Consider the following 23,060-nt stretch of genomic DNA (forward strand, 5'->3'; position numbering starts at 1 on the left):
CGACCCAAGCATTTGCCTCCACGAAGACTGTGTCTCCAGGATTTCCTGGAGCCTGCTGCAAACTTTTCCTGACCTTAGGACCTCGTATCATGGACTCCCCCTGTACTGTGCCTTCTGTTCCTTAAGAGCTAAAAGTTATGGGGCACCTGGATGGCTCAGTCTGTTTAACGACCAACTTTGACTCACGTCTTGATCTCAGGATCGGAAGTTCGAGCACCACATTGGGCTCTGTGCTCACAGCTCAGAGCCTGGAGCCTGCTTCAGATTCTATGTCTCTGTCTCTCTCTGCCCCTCCCCCTGCTCATGCTCTGTCTAAGAAATAAATAAACATTAAAAAAAATTAAACGTTATAATTAAAACCAATCGCCAGTCATTTAAAATAGACCTCAAATAGCAAAGGATATATATAGGCATGCTACAGGGGAAGAAAAGGTGACCAGTAAACACTTGACTGAAGCCTTGTTTGGTAATTAAAGAAATGTAAATCAAACTCACAGATACCTTTGACACTTAGATTGACCCCAGGCCAGAATGGGGAAAGAGGAACTTTCATCATACCCTGTTGGTAGTAGTGTAATTTGGTACAGCCTTTTTGGTGGACGGTGTGGCAACCTACCAAAATTTGAAACACAAGAATTCTTTGACTCAGCATAGTTTATCTTCTGGGTATGTAAATGTAACTAAAGAAAGATTCGTACAAAGGGGTTAACTTAAAATTGTGTGTGTGCCATTTGTGTGTGTGCGTGTGTGTTGGGGAGGAGTAGGTAGGTAAAAAGGATAGGTTTGCATATGACTAAAAAAAAAAGTGAGACCCCCCCCCCCCCCAATCTATTCCAAGTGGTTCTTGGGGTGAGGAACATTTTGACTTCATTTTTTTTTTTTTTTTTAATGTTTCTTTATTTGAGAGAGAGAGAGAGAAAGTGCACGCATTCACGAGCAGGGGAGGGGCAGGGAGAGAGGGAGAGAGAGAATCCCAAGCAGGCTCTCCGCTGTCAGTGTGGAGTTCAATGTGGGGCTCGATCTCACACACTGTTGAGATCATGACCTGAACTCAAATCAGGAGTGGGTGGTTTAACTGACTGAGCCACGCAGGTGCCCAGGAAATTTTTGACTTTAAAAAGTTTTGTATTCTGGGGCGCTTGGGTGGCTCAGTCGGTGGTGTGCAAGACTTGTCTTCGGCTCAGGTCATGATCCCGTGGTTTGTGGGTTCAGCCCTGCATCTGGCTCTGAGCTAACAGCGCAGAGCCTGCTTGGGATTCAGTTTCCCTCTCTTTCTGCCCCTCCCCTACTTGCTCTTTATCTCTTTCAAAAGAAATTAAAAAAAAAAAACACTTAAAAGTAAGTTTTATATTCTTCTATATTATTTGACTTTTTCCTTTGCATGGGCAAGTCTTTCTTACATCATAAATGTATAAAGTAAAAAAAAAACCTAACGAAATAATTTTTAGACATTAAAATCATGAAAATAAATATAATTCCACTTAAAAAAAAGCCTGGCTATTTATTATTTCTAAACAGAGGAGGATTCATTTTCTTTCAGTTCTTCCTTTCATCCAAAAGTAGCAAATTATGGCAGCCATGTATCCCCATTTTGGTTTTAAATGATCCTTGGTGGTTGCATTTCTCACAAGCCTGTATGAAAAGGTTTAAATTAATCTTGTTTGAAATGAATGTTATAAAAAGTTGGTATGTGGTAGTAATGATTTGTTATAATTTAGAATCTGGTCATATATCAGCCCTTTAAAGGAATATCATGAAGTGAATCATATATATATATTTTTAATTTTTTTAACGTTTATTTATTTTTGAGACAGAGAGAGAGACAGAGCATGAACGGGGGAGGGGCAGAGAGAGAGGGAGACACAGAATCTGAAGCAGGCTCCAGGCTCTGAGCTGTCAGCACAGAGCCCGACGCGGGGCTCGAACTCACAAACCATGAGATCATGACCTGAGTTGAAGTCGGACGCTTAACTGACTGAGCCACCCAGGCGCCCCGAAGTGAATCATATTTTATTTTTGAAATATCTTTAATGCAATAAGAAAATGCTCATCTTATGATGTTAAGTGAGAAACATATGAGTCCAATTTTGGTGGAAACATATAGAGGAAAAATGGAAAGGAAATATGCTAACGATGTTAACTCAGAGTGGTGAATATTGGGTGATTTTTATTTATTTTTGAATACACTTTAATATGTTCTAGAAATTTTTCTACAATAAATAATTATGAATTCAAGATCTACTTAGTAGAGAATCTGAAAATACAGATAAGCCAAAGGTAAAATAAAAGACCAAGAATATCCATGAATCCGCCAATCCATAAGAATCCACCTCTGTTCAGTCCTTGACTTGTGATCATCTATCAGGTCCTTTTCTGTATATTCCTTTAATTAGAGAATCGGACATTTCTCTCCTCTCTTTCCTTCCTTCCTCCCTCTTTCTTCCTTCCTTCTTCTTTCTTTCTTTCTTTCTTTCTTTCTTTCTTTCTTCCTCCCTTTCTCTTTCTTTCTTTCTTTCTTTCTTTCTTTCTTTCTTTCTTTCTTTCTCTCTTTCTGAATTTCTTGTTTATGTCCTTAACTAGTTTTCTATTGGAATATTTCTTTTTCTTACTGATTGGTAAGAGTTCTTTAAGTATGTAAATTCATTAACCTTTTGTGTATTATCTGTGTTGCATATAATTTCCCCAGTTTCTCTGGTGCCTTTTAATTTACTTTAGAGTTCTTTTTAGTTTGTTTGTTTTCCATTCAAGAGCATTAAATGTTATGTAATCAAAACTATTAGTCTCTTCCTTTTTGATTTACACTCTTATGTTTAATAAGTCATTAACTTATTATTACAGGAATTATCTTTATGTTTCCTTCTACTCCCTTGGGGATTTCTTATTTCACATTTATTTTTTATTTAAAAAATCAATTTTTACTTTTATTAAAGTGGTATAGTAAAAAATGGCAAACTCTGCTATAACATTTACAAAGGAAGAAAAGAGAAGCAATTCCTAGTCTTACTCTCCAGAAGCAACCATTATGAACTTGTAAATATTATGTTTATTTGACGATTGCTTGGTTTTGTCAGTTTTTGGATGTTCTCTTTGATTTCCTATCATGACAGATTAGATATTTTATACTCCCTCTCCTTTTGCATATTCCTCCCTACATACACTCAATATAGGTAAGGCACAGTATTTGGTTAAATCAACATTTAGTGCTTCTGTAATAAGTATTTATCGTTTGATTACTTTCTCTGACAACGCTTTATTTTTCTTGTGGAGTTTCTATGGGGCTACTGTGCTTTCTTTAACACTCAAGCACATCTTTAAGATCCTAATTCAACGCCCCTCCTCCACTACGTTTTTCTACATGGGCGAAGTTCTAAGATTGTTCAGTTATATACCCACCCATCCTGGGAACTGTATTTTGTTTAATTTATTATTTTCCGGAGCAAACATAATAGAACAAACCTTTTACTAAAGCAAACTGCAAGGTTTCTGGAGCCTTGTCGCTGATCCATGTCATTGACGGTTCCTTGTGCTTCTATTCCCCTTCCTGACAGGTATTATCCTGGCTCTGCAAATGCTTCCATCTCATTGCTCCCTCTGTAAGCTACAATAAGTCTCCCTTGACAGGCTGCTTATGGCATTTACAAGACATTTGGCCTTTTGGTGACTTATGCTTTTTGATTGTGACGTGATGGGCCAGGGTGATCCGTCATCCCACAATAATAATGTCAGCGCCTTCCTGAGTGAGCCCAAATCCTTTTGCAGAGTTTGAATAATGTGGAGATCAATGCCTTTTTCATTTGCTAAGATGGAAAGAGTTGACCTGCTGATCCCTTAAGCGTCAGCTTTGGCACACTGAATGGCTGGAGGCCAAATCATATTATCCCTCTGTGTGCTTTGGAGGAACATCAGGTTGTTTCTGTTTGTGCTTCCTCCTGTGTCCAAAACTTCCCTGGACTCTTCCTCTGCTGTTCAAAGAAAGAAAGAGAGATGAATCATTTTGTAGGGTACAAAAAGGACATTGTTACACTTGCTTGGGCCAGAGGCCCAATTGCCTTTCCTCTTGCTGTTATGAGAGAAATGGTTTAATTCATAATTAGAAAGCTAGTGAAATTATGAAATTTATGGAAGGATTGTTGGGAGATCTGTTTACGTGTAAAGTATGACAAGCCAGAACCTGGAATTCTCTCTATTTCTTCCATTTTCTCAGCATGCATGATACCCCACCATTACTGAGCAAATCTGAAACAGTCCTGATCAAATGCACAGTTTGGAAGGATCAGTGTGCCTGCAATGCCCTTGTTCTCCTACTAGTTTAAGCCATCCTGCCTAATAATTCCTGCTTCAGAAAACAGCACTGGGAATAGGGAGCCACAGTGATGACAAGCCTGTGGATGGTGTCACACGAAAAATAGAAATTGGCAATGTGTGTGGCCAGGTAATAAGTGTCTGTCCTCTGTCAGAGAAAGTAGGTTTTTTCCTCTTGTTTCTGAGGGTGAGGTAGAATCATGGGTTTTAAAAGTGGAGGATTGATAGGAAAAGAGCAGTGACCTGGAGATAGGTACTCCATAAAAATGTGGCACCAAAGGAGAGAGGAGAAATCAGAGCTGAGAGGAAAACCTAGGCTGAAAGGTGAGCTAGAACAGGAAGCGCTAGTAAAATAAGGTAGGCAAAACCAGAAAAAAGTTGAGGTTTTATCAAATCATTACGATGAAGCGTGAATCTAGGTTGAGAGGCATGGTGCTCCCTGAGTATCTTCTCAGGCCAAGGACAAAGTAAATGTTTCTTTTTGAGACATAGGAAGCCATTGAGATAGCAGTCTGTATTCTTTTGTCCAACATCCTGGCTAGAATGTTTTTCACCAATAGTAACATAAAACCTGTGGCCACAGACATCTTTTGATGAAATTAGGGTAGTGTGACTTTGGTAGCAACGTAATCCTTATTAACAAAGGTTCTGAGTTAATTGCGCATTAGCACTCATGAAACATTTATACATATAAGATATAACTTGCTTTAATTTTTTGTTTGTTTCAGGATATCAATGGATATTATAAAGGGAAACTTAGATGGAATTTCAAAACCAGCCTCAAGTTCAAGAACGCGTCCTGGGAGCAGAGGTTCAAATGCTTCTTTGGAAGTGCTCTCACCAGAACCAGCATCCTTCATGGTAGTTTGCTATTTAGAAATAATGTTAAGTCCTTCTCCCGAACTTTAGCAATTGATAAACCAAGGCTGTAGTTAACATCCCATCTAAAGGATCTTCTTTAAATTATTATTATTATTATTTAGTGTTTATTTTTGAGAGAGAGAGAGAGACAGACAGACAGAGCATGATCTGGGGAGGGGGTGGAGAGAGAGGGAGACACAGAATCTGAAGCAGGGTCCAGGCTCCAAGCTTTCAGCACAGAGCCTGACTCGGGTCTTGAACCCACGAACTGTGAGATCATGACTTGAGCTGAAGTTGGTCATTTAACCAACTGAGCCACCCAGGCGCCCCTAAAGGATCCTCTTTAGAGGGTGTGTCTGGGAACACTCACAGATTTCTTCTTGGATTTTACTTTAGACCATTTAATGTGAAAATTCTGTGTCTTTCTTTACCTCCTGCTCCCCCTCCTTCTTTTATTTTTCTTTGGAGTGTGGCTTATTTGTTCACAGTTATGCTTTGTTAATGCTCATCTGTAAGCTTTTTTTCTTTTTTTTCATAAGAAATCTTTGTATTCCAGGAGTGCCTGGGTGGCTCAGTCGGTTAAGCGTCCGACTTTGGCTCAGGTCACGATCTCACGGTTTGTGAGTTTGAGCCCTGCGTTGGGCTCTGTGCTGACAGCTCAGAACCCGGAGCCTGCTTTGGATTCTGTGTCTCCCTCGCTCTCAGCCCCTCCCCCACTTGTGCTCTGTCTCTCAAAAATAAATGTAAAAAAAAATTAAAAAGAAGAAATCTTTGTATTCCAATATCTACTGTGCCAACACTGACTCTTAATATGAAGATGTTTCAGTAATTTTATTTTTTAATTTTAATTTTTTTTACACAACAAAAACGTATTTTTTCATGGTTCTAGAAGTCCAAGATCCAGGTGCCAAGAGGTTAGGTTTCTCCTGGGGCCTCTCTCCTTGACTTGCAGATGGTCAGCTTCTCTCTTATCCTCACAGGGCCTTTTTCTCCATGCTCCCATACTCCTGGTGTTTTTTCTTCTACTTATAAGGACACCAGTCTTATTGGATTCGGGTCCTATCCTTTTTTTTTTTTTTTTTCTTTTCAAATTTTTATTTAAATTCTAGTTAATTAGGGGTGCCTGGGTGGCTCAGTCTGACAGCTCAGAACCTGGAGCCTGCTTCGGATTCTAGGTCTCCTTCTCTCTCTGCCCCTCCCCCACTCATGCTCTGTCTCTGTCTCTCTCAAAAATAAACATTAAAAAAATTTAAAAAATTCTAGTTAACATACTGTGCAATATTGGTTTCAGGAGTAGAATTCAATGATTCATCACTTACGTATAACATCCAAGCATTCATCATAAGTGCCCTCCTTAATACCCATCACCCATCTAGCCCAACCCCCACCTACCTCCCTCTATGAACCCTCAGTTTGTTCTCTATCTTTAAGAGTCTCTTCTGGTTTGTTTCCCTCTCTTCCCCCACCTCCATATCTTCATCTGCTTTGTTTCTTAAATTCCACATATGAGTGAAATTATATGGTATTTGTCTTTGAGTGACTTATTTCACTTAGCAAAATACACTCTGGCTCCACTCATGTCGTTGTAAATGGCAAGATTCGCCATTCTTGTTGATGGCTGTGTAATATTCCATTGTATATATGTACCACATCTTCTTTATCCCTTCATCAGTTGATGGACATTCGGGTTCTCTCCATAGTTTGACTATTGTTGATAGTGCTGCTAATAACATTGGGGTGCATGTACCACTTTGAATCTGTATTTTTGTATCCTTTGGGTAAATATTTAGTAGTACAATTGCTGGATCATAGGGTAATTCTATCTTTAACTTTTTAAGGAACCTTCCCACTGTTCGTCAGAGCGGCTGAACTAGTTTGCATTCCTACCAACAGTGCAAGAGGGTTCCTCTTTCTCCACCTCCTCGCCAACACCTGTTATTTCATGTGTCGTTAAGTTTAGCTATTCTGACAGGTGTGAGGTGGTATCTCATTGTGGTTTTGATTTGTGTTTCTCTGATGATGAGTGATGTTGAGCATCTTTTCATGTATCTATTAGCCATCTGGATGTCTTCTTTGGAAAAGTATCTATTCATGTCTTCTGCCCATTTCTTAACTAGATTATTGGTTTTTAGGTATTGAGTTTGATAAGTTCTCTATAGATTTTGGATACTAACCAAAAAGTTTCAGTGATTTAAAAAGTATAGTTCGGGTTAAAGACCATGTAATGTATATTTAGTCGGTACCTTACCTGGCCATGATTTCCTTTCCTTTTCTTTAGTGGTCTATTTTTCTTTTCTTAAAATATCTAAACTTGATGTTTTTTTTTTAAGAATCAGTTTTTTCATCTGCAATGTGGTACTAGTTTTAAGCTTGTGGTAAACAAAAATTTGAAACCTTATGGTAAAAAAAATCTTTGCAGGCTCATGAATCCCCACTCATTCATTCTTTTGATTTATGGACCAGACTCTACCTTACGAAACTCTTAAAGCATTTGTTATGATTTAGTGCAGGAACTAGAGACCACTCTAGGCATTTCCAGCAGACAGGGATTAAATAATAGAAATTCAGTTTCTCAAAATCAGTGGAAGGCCAGCATCAGTGGAGGGCCAGCGGGAAAGGGAATCATGGGAGGAAACTTCTCTTGGATTGTTAGTTCCTAGGTCACACCTCCATGGCTGAAATCCAGAGATCAGAAAGCTTCTGCCTCTGATGCTGCCACAAGTCCCTCAGAACCACAAAACTGGTGACTGGACATACAGAGATGACAGCCTTTGAGATTTCTTGCCACCTTCCTATCAGGAGCTTGGGAAGATGGCTTCTCCCTCACGTCTGCAGTCTAAATCTTGTGCAGATATGTCAAACTGGATGATTCTAACGTGCATCCAGAACCACAGGTGGCTTGTTAAAATACCATTTCTAGCTGAGCTCTCTGTTTTGTTTCATCTAATCCTGCATCATTATTGTGGGTTAACGCTTGTTAGTTGTGTAATATTTCTTGATATCTGGTAGGATGGGTCTCTCCATCTTATTCTTTTCTAGAACTGTCTTAGCTATTCTTGTCCTTTTTGTTCTTTTTGTATTTTAGATTGTTTTTTCAGGCCTTGCAAAAATTACTCTTGGACTTTTGACTGAAATTACTTTGAATTTATAGATGAATTTGGAGACAGTTTGTGACTTTGCAATATTAAATCTTAACTATTAACATTGTATCTCATTGACTTTTGTTTCTAATTTAAAATTTTTATACACTGTAAAATTTATTCTTTTTCAGTGTATAGTTCTGAGTTTGGCAAATGTGTAGAGTGATACCATCACAATCAAGATATAGGACAGTTCCATCACCCCTCAAAAATTCCTTCATGCTACCTACCTCTTTGCCTCTACTCAATCTCCCTTACTCTTAATCTTGGAAACCCCAGATCTGTTCTTTATACCTATTGTTTTTCCTTTTCCAGAAAATCATATGAATGGAATTAAAAAGTATGCAGCTTTTGAGTCTGGCTTTTGTTTATTGGCACAATGCATTTGAGACTCCTCTATTGTTACATATATCAATTGTTCACTCCTTTTTTATTGACGATTAGTGTTCCATTGTGTGGATATACCACAGTTGGTTTACACATTCACATGTTGAGCAACATTTGGGTTGTTTTCAGGTTCTGGTGATTATGAATAAAGCTGCTATTAATATTTGTATACTGAATTTTTTTTATTTAAAAACTTTTTAAATGTTTATTTATTTTTGAGAGAGAGAGAGAGAGAGAGAGAGAGAGAGAGAGAGAGAGAGACAATGGGGGAGGGGCAGCGAGGGAGGGAGACACAGAATTCGAAGCAGGCTCCAGGCTCTGAGTTGTCAGCACAGAGCCCCACACTGGCCTCAAACTCAGGAACCATGAGATCATGACCTGTGCTGAAGTCGGACGTCTAACCAACTGAACCATCCAGGTGTATCTGAATTTTTTTTTTTTTTCCTATGGGAGAGTAGGTTTTTATTTCTCTTGGGTAAATGCCTGGGTGTTGGATTTCTGGGTTGTATGGTAGGTATATGTTTCACTATAAGAAATTGCAAAATTGTTTTCTATTCCCATGAGAAATATAGGAGCATTCCAGCTGCTCTGGATCTTCACAGAAGTTGATATTGTTAGTTTTTTAAAAAAGCTATTCTAATAGGCATATGGTAGTATCTCATTGTGGTTTTAACTCCCATCTTCCTGGTGACTAATAATGATAAATGAGCTTTCAGGTGCTTATTTGTAACCCACGTATCTTTTTTGGAAAAGGTATTGTATTTTTTATTTTTTTGCCTTTTAGACTTGTCTTTCTTATTGTTAACTTTTGAGAGTTCTTTACATATTTGAGATAGAGTCTTTTCTTAGATACGTGATTTGCAAATATTTTTTCCTCGTCTGTAGCTTGACTTTTCGTTCTTTTAACCATGTGTTTTGAAAAGCAAACATTTTAAATGTTGTTAAGTGCACTTTGTCAACATTGTTTTGAGACTCGTTTTTTGTTTTTGTTTGTTTTTGTTTTTGTTTTTTGGTTGTATCCAAGAACTCTTTGTCTAACCCACGGTTCCAGAAATTTTTTTCCTATGTTTTCTTCTGAAAGTGTTATAGTTTTATGCTTTACATTTAGGTGATTTTGGCCTCTCTTGTTGTCAGTGAGAAGGCTTTTGGAAATCCGATATTCATTACACTGTGGGCTGTCTCATTTAGATACTTTTCTCTAGTTGCTTTAATTTTTTTTTTTCTCTTTGTGTTCAGTATCTACTATTACTCACCGGTGTATGGATTTGTTTATTTTATACTTCTGGAGACTAGTCCTTCTTCACTCTGAGGATTTGTGTGTTCTGTTTATTTTGAAAAATATTCAACCATTGTTTTTTTCAAAAGTTTCTAGTATTGCCCACTGTTTTTTCTATTTCATCATCCTGAAAGTCACATTAAGTGTCTGTTTGAAACTTTCCCTTCTATCTTTATGTCTCTCATCTTTTTTTTTTTTAAATATTTTCTATTCATTTATTTTGCTGTGCTTCATCCTGGGGGAATTTCTAACATATATTTAAAATTTTTTGAATCCTTTCTTACGCTGTGTCACATCTGCTCTTTGATCCACTGAATTTTTAAATTTAATGATATCTTTTTAATTTCCGGAAGCTCTTTTTAGTTTATTTTCAAATAAACTAAAGATGGTTGGTGCTAATGAAGTGGGGGAATTTGGGTAAAATTGTAAAATGGGCCAAGATTGCCATTTGTTCTCCAGTTTTGTCTTTTTACTTCATTGCTTCCTGCTCATTCTAAGAGAATCATGTGGGATGATATATGTGAGAGTCTTTTTGTGTCCTGAAGTGTGCCATCCAAGTATATTGCTAATATCTAGTTATGTGTTATATATTCTATATTTCCCTATATAAGAACCATTCTCAGGGAAAAGTCAGCCAAGTTCATTTATGCCAAGATATAAATAAGCATCAGGGCTCATGTGATCTCTTCTAACAATTTCAAGATTTTCACAGAACTATATAGCCTTAAGGATTTACTGGTTATTATGGAATTTAAGGCTTTAACCTGGCCTTTCACAGAGTATGTTTTTGAACAGGGAACCCTCTTTAACACCTCCCAGATCACATAGAGGAGGCATTGTTTTGCTTATTTATAAATTGGGCCTCAGCTAGTTTCATTCTATGCTGGATCTAGTAATGCTTATACCATAGTGTCATTGAGGAGTGAATGAGGCCGTGTGTATAAAGTACTTAGCACAGGCCCTGGCCAGTAGGAATTCCTCAGTAAATGTTGCCTCTGATCATTATACCACTGACTCAGCTCAGTTCCGCTGGGACTTATGTCCTAGTCTAGGTAAACAGAGATGCTCGCGTGCAGTCTTGTATCCCTGGCAGTTTAATTCTCCACACGATCCACCTTCTGCCCTGAAGATTCAGAAGGGGACACAGATTCCAGTGGCCGAGAGTTGACCACCTTCCAAGGGCTGAGCCCTGATGGCCTGGAGCAGAGGTTTCCTCCATTGGGAGGGGAAATGCATTCCTTCCAGAGGGCTGAATCTCTCTGAGGTTTTGCCTCTCTCTTGGACTATGTTCACTTCTAATGTAACTCTCACTGCTGCTCATGGCTGTCAGGGCACTACGATCCCTGCTTTTTCCTGATGCAGCCGTGAATGTCTTTTCTTGCTCTCTCTCAGGAAAACACAGCTGTGCCAAACTGGTGTTTTCAAAATGAGCATTGCTGAAATGGAAAGAGAAACCAAAATGACAGAAAAATTGTGAATAGCATAAAAATAATTACCAAAGCACATGGTTCTGACTTGAAGAATATCATTAGAAACACATCTCGATTCAGACTCTTTGCTTTCCAACTCTTCAATAGCCACATGTGGCTGGTGGTCATTGTAGGGGAGCGCAGCTCTAGACCTTTGACTTTCCATCTGAGTGTAAGCTCCAGAAGCAGGGACCATCATGCCTCATGTCCAGAGCTGGCCGAGAGGGGTTCTGGGACGGATTCCTGACCCTCCTCCATTATCGCTGGAATTTGCCGGAGAATGGGGCATGTCTTTTTGGTGCAAATGTTATTATATTTGCGTAATTAACTTACAGTTAATTAAAAGTTCTATTTCTAGAATAGCTTAACACTAGCGTATGTATGTGTGTATGTCCTCACATGTATTTACGTTAGTGTCAAAATAGTCTACAAATGTTAAGGTTTTAAAACCTTACCTATTTATGAAAATTATTTCTTTGGAAATAATGTTTAGGTTGATACTGCAATCAAGTTGAACTCTGGTATAAAGGGCCACTCTGAGAGGAGTAATGCAGAGGAAAATGGAAACAATAGTGATGATAAAGGAGAAAATGATTCTGAGAAAACAAAATTGGCTGAAGAAGGGTCAGATGAAGATCTGAACTTGGTTCAACATCAGATAATCCCTGGATGTGCAGGTAGGATACTCACCAGGTGATAGGCTAATGATAATTACAGACATTATAGTTAAAATATTAGAGTTACATCTGTTTTTTATCAGCTAAAGAAATACTAGTGAAAAAAAGAGGTATACCTTTGTGAGCACCAGCTTTTGTTTAGAATAGTACTGAGTCTTTAAAAACACGTAGAAAAATAATAAAATTTTCATTTAATGAAATTGTTACTGTGGGTCATTTCACGTTAAGTAGGAAGTATTTCTGCCACTTATGACAGGATTTATTGATATTTTTGATGTCTCAATGATACAATAAAATGTATCCCGTAATTTCTAAATGCCTTTTTCAGGATAATCCCATTTGATCTTAGTAACTTTTGGATTTTAAAAGACTCCTTTTTTCCCACCCTGGTTATTAAATTAATACTGGTCAGAGTGGAGAGCATGTCTCCAAATGTGGTGTGCAGAGCCCTGGGGGATTGCTGAGCCCCTTCTAGGAATTTTGCAAAGTAAAAACTTCTTTCGTCATAATATTGATATATCAGTAATATAATTCATCGTAATACTGAAATAATGATACCTGCCTTTCCGCCCACTACACGGACATTTGCGGTGATGGCACAAAAGCGACGGTGAGTAAAATTGCTCCTGTGTTAGCACGAATCCAGGCAGTGTATCACATTGTACTAGTCGGTCATTGTGTTCTTTGTGACCAGCCCCTGGGAGGGAAAAGAAATAGCCTGTGTCACTCAAGAACATCTTTGGTGGAGCAGTAGAAATCGTTAATCTCTGAAACCTGGACTTGAAATACACATCTGTTTAATTGCCTGTGAGGTAAAATGGGAGGTATGTATATAGCAACTCTGCTCTACACCAAAATGGGAAGTTTGTGTTGAGGAACAGTACTCGTATGATAGTTTAAGTCGAGAACCGAACTGGCCGCTTTTTAACGGAGCATCATTCTTATGTGAAAGAATGACTGACGGACCAACTAGTATCATTCAGACTTGGGTATTTGGAAGTCATTTTTTTTTTTTTGAAGATGAAGTGAGCGTGTCATTTCAAGGAAGATAATTGACAGTATCTTTCGTCAGTGATAAAATTTGGACTTTCAAGTGAAAATTAGAATTTTGGAAAACTTGTGTATGCCACTGTGAGATTGACAGCTTTCCAAGACTTAGACTTCTCCGATAAAATTTGATGGCAGTATGAACAAATGTGGTTTTTTAAAAATACTGTATCCTGAAACGTGTTAACATTTTGAAGGTCTGCGTAAGTCAGTGAACCACTATTTTCCAAATGACCAATGAAGGGTAAAAGATCGATTCAGCACAAATGATAGATGCATGGATTTTAATGGAATAAATACAAAAAGCTCACTGATAGAGTTACGGATTTCACATTACAACCACTCTTTAAGAAACTACCCCTTGTCGAGTTTTTATGTAGTATCAAAGAAGAATATCCACAATTATCTGAGAAGATTATTAAATTTCTCCTCCCCTTTCCAAATACATATTTGTATGAGGCCTGATTTTCTTCATACATTCTAACTGAAACAAGAGATTGCAATAGATTATACAAGCAGATATAAGAATCCAACTGTTTTCTGTTCAGCTAGATATTAAAAATTTAAAACAATGCCCTTCTTAATTTTTTTGGAATCTATACTTATTTGTCATAAAAAATGTTATATTTATGTTAGCATGTAATTACTAATAACATGTTTATTATTTTTAAATGAATAAATAAATATATATTTTTCAGTTTTGATTTCCGATATGGTAATTATCAATAGATATAACATAAAAGCTACTTTGGGTTCTCAATAATGTTTAAGGTTGTAAAGGGAAGCTGAGGTCATAAACTTTGAGAAATGGTGACTTAAGAGTATATTTAGGATGAGTTTTGCTCTCAAAATTGGGCCTGGTGACTCAGGATTATAGTTATCAGGAAATGAGGCATTATAGTTGCGATTAGCTATTGGCCCAGTTTACACTGAACTTATTTATACTGTTTTGGAACTGCATGAGTTACTTCCAGATGTCTGCTGTATAGACCACCTCTGTATATGGAGTGCAAGGTTGGCATTTGGGAATTATAACTAAAGGCTGTTGCATTTGAAATATGTAAGCAACAAGATCTCTAGAGCCTCCTTATCAATAAGATCAGTATTCTTTTTGCACTTGATCTTAGCCAAAAGGCCGAGAAGCGATAGGATCAGTATTCTTTTTGGATAAGCTAGTTCCCTTCTGAAAATATCCCCTTTTCCTTGAAGAGGAAGTGATGTACGTTATAGGGAAACACACTGGACTCTTTGGATTTTAAAAAGTTGCAAAATTTGGTCTTTCTTAGCATAATATGCCACTCGTTAACTGGAGTGGCTGAGACTTCAGTATTTGAGCATTTATGCTCATTGCCAGATTAACATCTTTCATCAGACTTCACAGAGGACATATTACCTGGTGGTGAAGAGTTTTGACTCTCAAATCAGACAGATCTGGGTGGAAACTGGCCCTGCCATTTACTACTTATATCATCTTGGACGTGTATGTAACTCAGTTACAAATTATTCTCAGTTTACTAATTTGTAAAATGGGACAATAACTATACTACCTGACAGGATTATGATGAGGATTAAATGACACAATGCCTGTAAATAAAGCCCGTAACACTGAGCATATCAGATAATTCTATAAATGTTAGCTGCTATTAACATTATCATTAATCATAAGTTAAAACTTGAGTGAAGAAAGTTCTAAAGAGCCCTTAGCTTTAAATAAGTTACTACCAATTATCCATTTTTAGGTACTTCAAAAAAAAAAAAAAAAAAATAGAACAAATGGGAGGGGCATAGATAAAAGCTGTCTAGTTACATAGAGTACTTTTCTGAATTTGTTTTTCTGTGTTGGAATCATTTCATTTCTTGACATGTTACATTTTACTGCATCAATTTCACAAATAGCTACATGCCTTCTCTTTTAGTCTGAAGCAGTTTTAGGATAGGGTCTTTGTCTTATTCCTTATTCCTTACTTATGAATAGAGAAGGTATACCAGAATGAAGGAGAAATATTTTGGGATTGAAAATGAGATAAGACCCACCTATGAGTTCAATACCATAATTTATTAGCTGTTTGAAAGAAGAGAGTTATTTCCAAGTGTTGGCGGGGATGTGGAGAAAAAGGAACCCTTGTGTACTGTTGGTGGGAAAATAAATTGGTACAGCTACTGTAGAAAACAGTATGGAGGATTTTTTTAGAAAATTAAAAATAGAAATACCATATGATCCGGGAATTCTAGTACTGGGTATTTACCCAAAGAAAATGAAAATGTTAATTTGAAAAGATATACACACCCCTATATTTATTGTAGTGTTATTTACAATAGCCAAGATATGGAAGCAACTCAAGTGTCCATCAATAGATAAATGGATAAAGAAGATGTTGTATACATTCTCTCTCTCTCTCTCTCTCTCTCTCACACACACACACACACACACACACAGAGAGGAACATAAGGCAGCCATAAAATGATGAGATCTTATCATTTGTGACAATATGGATGGACCTGGAGGGTATTATGCTAATTGAAACAAGTCAGACTGAGAAAGACAAATACCATATGATTTCACTTATATGTGCAATCCCCAAAACCAAAAATGAATAAACAAACAAAAAAGCAGAATGAGACCTGTAAATACAGAGAACAAAGTGATGGTTGTCAGAAACAGGGGGTTAGGGAATGGGCAAAATGGGTGAAGGAGAGTGGGAGATACAGGCTTCCAATTATGAAATTATTAAGTCATGGGGATAAAGGGCACAGCATATGGAGTATAGTCAATGACACTGTAACAGCATTGTATGGTGACAGACGGTAGTTATACTTGTGGTGAGCATAGCCTGTTACAGAGTTGTTGAATCACTGTGTTATACACCTGAAACTGTAGCATTGTGTGTCAACTATACTCAAAAAAATTTTCAAAAAGGAAAAAAAAGAAAAGACAGTTATTTCAGCTGTAAAACCGGGTTGTTAGATAATTATATTTCATAGGTTGTTCGATAATCATATGAAAAAATATGTGTGAAAGCACCTTGTAAAATATGTCATTTATTCTCACCAGCCGTAAACATTTGTTGAATGAAAGAACAAACAGTAAAAACAAAACGAAACTTTCTGGTTGTACTAAACTTCAAGCTCATTCCTACTTTCAACACAATATAGATGAACCTGAATTAAAAGAATTAGATTCTCAACTTCAAGATGCTATTCAGAAGATGAAGAGGCTTGATAAAATATTGGTGAAGAAACAATACAGAGAAAAAGAAATTAAGAAGCAAGGTCTAGACCTGAGAATAAAGCTGTGGGAAGAACTTAAGGTAAGAGTTGTCTCACCATTGCTGATGTGGAAGAAATAATTTCCTCTAAGATGAGTAAGAAAAGCATGGACTGTGGTAGTATTAATGTGGTCTGCCTTTATTGATTTATTTTGTAGAAGTAGGATGGTGGTGTGTATATGTATGTGTGTATGTGGGGGGGAGGTGAGGGAGATCGTTTTCTGGAACTAGACAAGGTAACTTTGCAGAATTCCAGATTTCAGGCACCACACTGCCATGTTTGTTTTCCATGGGCAGCACAGCAGACCTCTCTTACCAGTGTCAGGCTGGGGTTCCTCTGTTTCTGGAGCAGAAAGTGGTGTGGTCCCTACTTTCATCAAGTCTGTTTGCTGCTTCTTCAGCAAGCTTATAGTTTGGAGATAAACACATAAATATACACAAATTTAATCCCCTGGTTGCCATTATTTTTTAAGTAAACCTTTGTGACCAAGAAGTGGGGTGTTCACTGTTTCACATGCTGGTCAAGATCTCTTAGAAGCTGTAAAGTGCTTGTGGTCTGTGACCATGCTCTATTTGCTTCTTTCTCAGTACATCTCTAGTGCTCGATTAACTTTCCTTGGCCTTCTTGGACCTTTATTCTCTGTAGTATTGAGGGGTGGAAGTTGACCATATATTTGCTCTGACTTGACGTTTAGCCATTGGTTCATATTTGAACTTCATCCCGTAAAGGAGAGCACTTTTAGGTAAGGAGCACTGTAATAACAGATGAGTTGTTTGTGATAAATTCTTCCTTCCTCAGTCGACTGACTTCAAGGACATTTCCTAGATGATGCTCTGCATTAATAATGAAGTGACGAAGAATACATTTTTACAAGATGCCCAGGAAGACCATGGAGTAGAAAGCACCATACACAATGCAGTGATTTAAACTAGAGAAACGATTTGTATAAATTTGTCATAAAAAGTTAGCCTATCACTTATTCCTGTTGAATCTCAAAGCAAAGTTTTACTTGTTTGGAAACAGGAATAATAATTGGACCCATAATAAAATATAGTATCAATCCTGAAATGTCTGAAACTATAATTTAATGATGGACCTTTAGGCTACTCATTAGTTATGGAAATATTAAACAGAAGCTGAAGAAGATTTAAGTGAGATAATGATTATATAATGATAGACATATATTACAACTCTGTTTGGGACTATTCATTGCTAGAATTTGTGCGAACAGAGATATTAATAGATTTCCTATTTAAAGAGATAAAAATGACCTGTCCCTTTTTGTTCAGGTCAGTTGTGGAATTACAAATGACACAATTTGTAATCCATGTTGAAACTGTGCAAAATATCGAAAAGCGTAGTTGCCTTCTTTTCCTTGTTTCTCTTTTATTAGTCTGCAAAAACTAGTGAAGCTTTGCAAAGTAATGAGGAGATGGAAAATACAAAAAAGTTTCTAGCTTTGACTGCTGCATCAGAAGAAACTGTCGGTGAGTAAAATTTACCTTTTTTTTTTTTTTAAATCTCAGAGTCATAGAATATTTGAATTAAAGTAAAAATCCCAGTTAAGTTATTCTTTCTTTTTCTTTGTGAGTTTAACTCTTCTCTATGGGAAATGATCACATTAGGTAGGATTATATGGAACTTTCCTGAGCATCGGTAAGTTTCAGAGGCTTCTCGGGTTTGTACCTGTTCAAGAGTGAGGGGGACAGGGCAGTGAAAAATTGGGAAATAGACACAATATGTCTTTGCCTTTACTTCCTGTGCCTCTAAGAGGCCTCTAGACACCCAGTCTATGCAGTCTCCTAACTGCCTAGAATCCTCCCACGATGTGTCACTCAGGCTTCTGACATCCCTTTCATAAAAATCCGTCCTATTTCCTGTTCTCTTCCAGTCTTGTTTTTGAGACCAGCCAAATCATTATGCATGTTTCTAATTTGCCATCTGTGTGTATGTATATTTATCATTCTTCCTTTCCTCCTCCTCCTTCTCCTCCTCCTTTATCTTCTCTTCCTCCTTCTTCACCCAAAGAAGTGTGATAGAGTCATGTAGCCTTTAACTTCCTTATACAGTGGTGAAAATTTGGGGGATTGGGAAGTGGTTGCTAGGTTTTTGGCAGGACGCTTTGGAAATCCTTTAGCGTGCATCACGTAAGTGGTTATCCAATACTGTTGGGGGGTGAAACTGACTCTAAGCAGGGGCCCCTGATTTCTCTGAGACTCCTGGGATCCATTTGTCTTTTGCAAAGTGAGTGTCTAACATTGCAGAGCCTCAACAACCTGACTCAGACTATTGCTGCTGGTTAGCATGAGTTTTGATGTGAATGAAATTCCTTGAGGTTTGTTTCTTTCTGGATCCAGTGGTGAGAGCTCAAAAGCTGCTTGGGCCCAGGGGATTTGGATTTAGAATGCACCAAATGTTTCTGTCCAGGAAGTGGGTGCCCTATCTGGGTTGTCCTTTCTATGACTAAGGACTTAAAAAAAAAAAAATGAATCTGAGTTTCTCCTAGACAGATGTATATCTAGATTGGCTTTGTTGAAATTTACCATTTATATATCCTAATTGAAACACCAAAAACTAAGGGCACCTGGGTGACTCAGTTGATTGAGTGTCTGACTTTGGCTCAGGAAGGTTCATGAGTTCGAGCCCCACATGGGGCTCACTGCTGTCAGCACAGAGCCTGCTTTGGATCCTCTGTTTCCCCTCTCATTCCCTCCCCAACTCATGCTCTCTCTCTCAAAAATAAAAGGCATTAAAAAAAAAAAACCCAAAATGATTTGCCTATTAAAATAATAGATCATTTACTTTCTACTTCTTCTATTTGGTTATAGAAATAATACATGCATAATCTGTATTAGAAAATATTGATAAACTGGAAGAAAAAAAATCACCTTAATTCTTAACTTGCAGAGATAATCATTATTAATATTTTTGTTTACTCTTTATCTTTTGAGACATTTTCCATGCAGATATCTATATATATTTTAAAAATAAAAATGAGATCAAATTATATAATGGTGTTTTGTAATCTGTTTCCTACTAATTTTTATCTCATGGGCACCCTTAGCTGTCAGTAAGGACAGAACGGTGTGATAGTTTGTTTCCAAGATGTTTGCCATAGTTCCTTCCTTCTATGATGTTCATTCCAGTCCTTGATAGGGATGGGGTCTCTTTCTTCCTGTATTTTCAGTCTGGGCTGGCTAGGACTACGTTGACTGATAGATTACAGCAGAAGTAATCCTACACCACCGGTTCCAGCCCTTGCCGTTAAAGGACTGGCAGTTTCGGCTTCTCTTTTTAGAAGGCCCACTCAGAGGAAAGCCAGCCATCCTGTAAGGAGTCAGACTACCCTGAAGCTGCCATGCTGTGAGAAAGTCCAAACAAGCCATATGAAGGCTACCCAGAGGATGTGATACTGGCCAGTTCTGACCTACAGTGAGTTCAGTAGTGTTCCACCAGAAGTCACGTCTACCTGGAGCCTCAGTATGTGACCTTATTTAGAAATAGAATCTTTGCAGGGGTGCCTGGGTGGCTCAGTTGGTTAAGCATCTGACTCTTAATTTCAGCTTAGGTCATGATCTCATGGTTCCTGAGATTGAGCCCCATGTCAGGCTCTGCGCTGACAGGAGCCTGCTTGGGATTCTCTCTCTCTCTGCCCCTCCCCCACTCGTGCTCGCTCTCTCTCTCTCTCTCTGTCTCTCAAAAATAAATAGATAAACAAACAAACAAAAGGAAATAGAATCTTTACAGATGTGATTAGTTAAGATGAGATCTTACTGGATTAGGTGGGCCCTAAAGCTGAAGTTTGGTGTTCTTGTAAGAAAAGAAGACACAGAGACACAATGACGTGGTTAAGAGGAAGGTGATGTGAAGATAAAGGCAGAGCTTAGAATAACGTAGTTACAAGCCAAGGAATGGCAGGGGTCGTTGGGAGCCACCAGAAGCTGGGAAGAAGCAAGGAAGGATTCTTCCCTAGAGATTTCAGAGGGGCACGGCCTCGCGGACATCATCATTCCAGATGTCTAGCTTCTAGAACTGGGAGAGAATAAATTGCTATTGTTTTCAGCCATCCATTCCACAGTTACTTGTTACAGCGGCCCATGGAAACTAATACACTGACTGGTCAGCATCTCAGTGCCGGCACCAGAGATGTGAAAGAAGGAGCCACCTTGGCCATTGCATTCCTAACAAATGTCATGTAGAGGATAGCCAAAGCCAGACACACGGTCTCAGGTGAGCTGCCACAGACATCTCCAGCCCAGTGCAGCCCCCCAGCTGAGGCCTCCTTCATGGTGGAGCAGGGGCATATCATTCCTGGTGTGTCCCTCATATTACTGACCCACAGAATCATAAGCATAATAAAATGGTCACTGTTTTGTGCCACTAAGTTTTTTTGTTTTTGTTTTTTTCTTTTTCTTTTCACTTTTTGTTGTGGAATAATGTTAAACTTACAGAAAAATTTCAAAATAGTACATAGAGTTCCTGTTTGCTCTTTACCCAGCCTCCCCTGATGTTAGTATCTTGTGTAACCATAGTACAGTTGGCCTTTGAGAAACATGGGTTTGAACTTCATGGGTCCATTTATATGTGGACTCTTTACAGCACAGTACTATAAATGCATTGTCTCTTATAATTTTCTTTTCTTTAAAAACCGTGCTTTTAATGTCTATTTTTGAGAGAGAGGGTGGGACACAGGGTGTGAGCAGGAGAGGGGCAGAGAGAGAGGGAGAAACAGAGTTCAAAGCAGGCTTCAGGCTCTGAGTTGTCAGCACAGAGCCCAATGCGGGACTGGAACCCATGAACCGTGAGATCATGACCTGAGCTGAAGTTGGTTACTTAACCGACTGAGCCACCCAGGCGCCCCTCTTACGATTTTCTTAATAACATTTTCTTTTCTCTAGCTTACTCTATTTAAGAATACAAGATATAATACGTTTAACATACAAAGTGTATGTTAATCGACTGTTTACTTTATTGGTAAGGCTTCTGGTTAACAGTAGGCCATTATGGGGCGCCTGGGTGGCTCAGACTGTTAAGTGTCCGACTTTGGTTCAGGTCATGATCTCATGGCTCGTGAGTTCAAGCCCCACATTGGGCTCTGTGCTAATGGCTCAGAGCCTGGAGCCTGCTTCAGATTCTGTGTCTTCTTGTGTCTCTCTGCTTATGCTCTGTCTCTCTCTCTCTCAAAAATAAATAAATATTTAAACAAACAAAAAAACCTCAGTAGGCCATTAGTAGAGTCTTTGGGAAGTCAAAAGTTATGCATGGATTTTCAACTACATGGGGATTTGACACCCCTCACCCCCATGTTGTTCAAGGGTTGACTTTACAGTGATCAACATTAAGAAGTTAACATTCGTATAATTCTATTAAACTACAGACCCTCTTAAAATTTCACCGGTTTTTCCTTTTTATTTTCTAGCATCCAACCCAGGATCCCCTTTTGCACTTGGTTGTCTGTTTTCTTAGTCTCTTCTTAGTCTCTTTTCTTTCTTAGTCTCTCTCTTTCTAAGTCTCTTTCTTAGTTATTCTAATTTGTGATAGTTCCTCGATCTTTCCCTGTCTCTCATGGTCTTGATGCATTTGGAGAGTACCGGTCAGCTATTTTTTAAAATATCCTTCAGTTTCAGTTTGTCTGATGTTTTCCCTTGATTAGATAGAGTTAATGCATTTTTGGCAAGAATACCCCAGAAGTTATGGGCTCTCGATCAGTCACGCTCAGGGTACCTAAGGTTAAGTTCTGATGTTACTGGTGATAGTAACCTTGAAAACTTGGTTAAGGTAGTGTCTGCCATGTTTCTCTATTGTAAAGTTACTAATTTTCCTTTTATAATTAATAAATATCATGGGCGAGATACTTTATGCAAATATCTTTCCTCAAACTGTTGTCCATTAATGTTAGTATCCGTTAGTTGATCTTGCCTGCAATAATTATTACTGTATGACCCTAAATTTTGGGTGATTTTTTTTCATGTAACAATAGATAACTGGAATGATTTGCATCAGCATTTAAAAAAAAAATTTGAGTCGGGGAGCCTGGGTGGCTCAGTCAGTTGAGCGTCTGATTCTTGATTTCAACTCCGGTCATGATGTCATGGTTAGTGAGATCCAAACCCGTGTTGGGCTCTGTGCTGACAGCACGAGGCCTCATTGGGATTCTCTCTTTACCTCTATCTCTGCCCCTCCCCTTCTCATGCTTTCTGTCTCTCAAAATAAGTAAATAAACATTAAGAAAAATAAAAAATAAATTTTGAGTATAGTTGATACAATGTTACATTCATTTCAGATGTACAACATAGCGATTCAACATGTCTATACGTTATTATTATTATTTTTTTAAAGATTATTTTGAGAGAGAGAGAGAGAGAGAATGAGCAGGGGAGGGACAGAGGGAGAGGGAGAGAGAGAATCCCAGGTTGCTTTGTTCAGATGATGTGCGTCTGACACAGGGCTTGATCTCACTAACCACGAGATCATGACCTGAGCCAAAATCAAAAGTCGGACACTTAACCAACTGAGCCACTCAGGTGCTGCCTACATTATTCTGAGTTCACCACAAGTATAGCTACCATCTGATCTGATACGTCATTATTACAATGTCATTGACTATATTCCTTATACTGTGTCAGCATTATCT

At 38.1% G+C, this 23,060-nt stretch overlaps 1 protein-coding gene across 3 annotated transcripts in view; it reads left to right on the forward strand.

The window, feature by feature from the left end:
• FSIP1 (fibrous sheath interacting protein 1) overlaps window positions 1–23,060 on the forward strand; it is a 197,093-nt gene that overhangs the window by 449 nt on the left and 173,584 nt on the right. For all 3 annotated transcript variants that reach the window (XM_078448482.2, XM_078448480.2, XM_078448483.1), the window contains exons 2-5: window positions 5,031–5,163; window positions 11,929–12,112; window positions 16,313–16,467; window positions 17,820–17,913. In XM_078448482.2, the coding sequence (XP_078304608.1) occupies window positions 5,038–5,163; window positions 11,929–12,112; window positions 16,313–16,467; window positions 17,820–17,913 (559 nt within the window). In that variant the 5' untranslated portion in view covers window positions 5,031–5,037. The remainder of the gene's footprint in view (window positions 1–5,030; window positions 5,164–11,928; window positions 12,113–16,312; window positions 16,468–17,819; window positions 17,914–23,060) is intronic.

This window comes from Panthera onca, chromosome B3 (assembly GCF_046562875.1).
Source record: "Panthera onca isolate mPanOnc1 chromosome B3, mPanOnc1 haplotype 2, whole genome shotgun sequence".
Classification (NCBI taxonomy): domain Eukaryota; kingdom Metazoa; phylum Chordata; class Mammalia; order Carnivora; family Felidae; genus Panthera; species Panthera onca.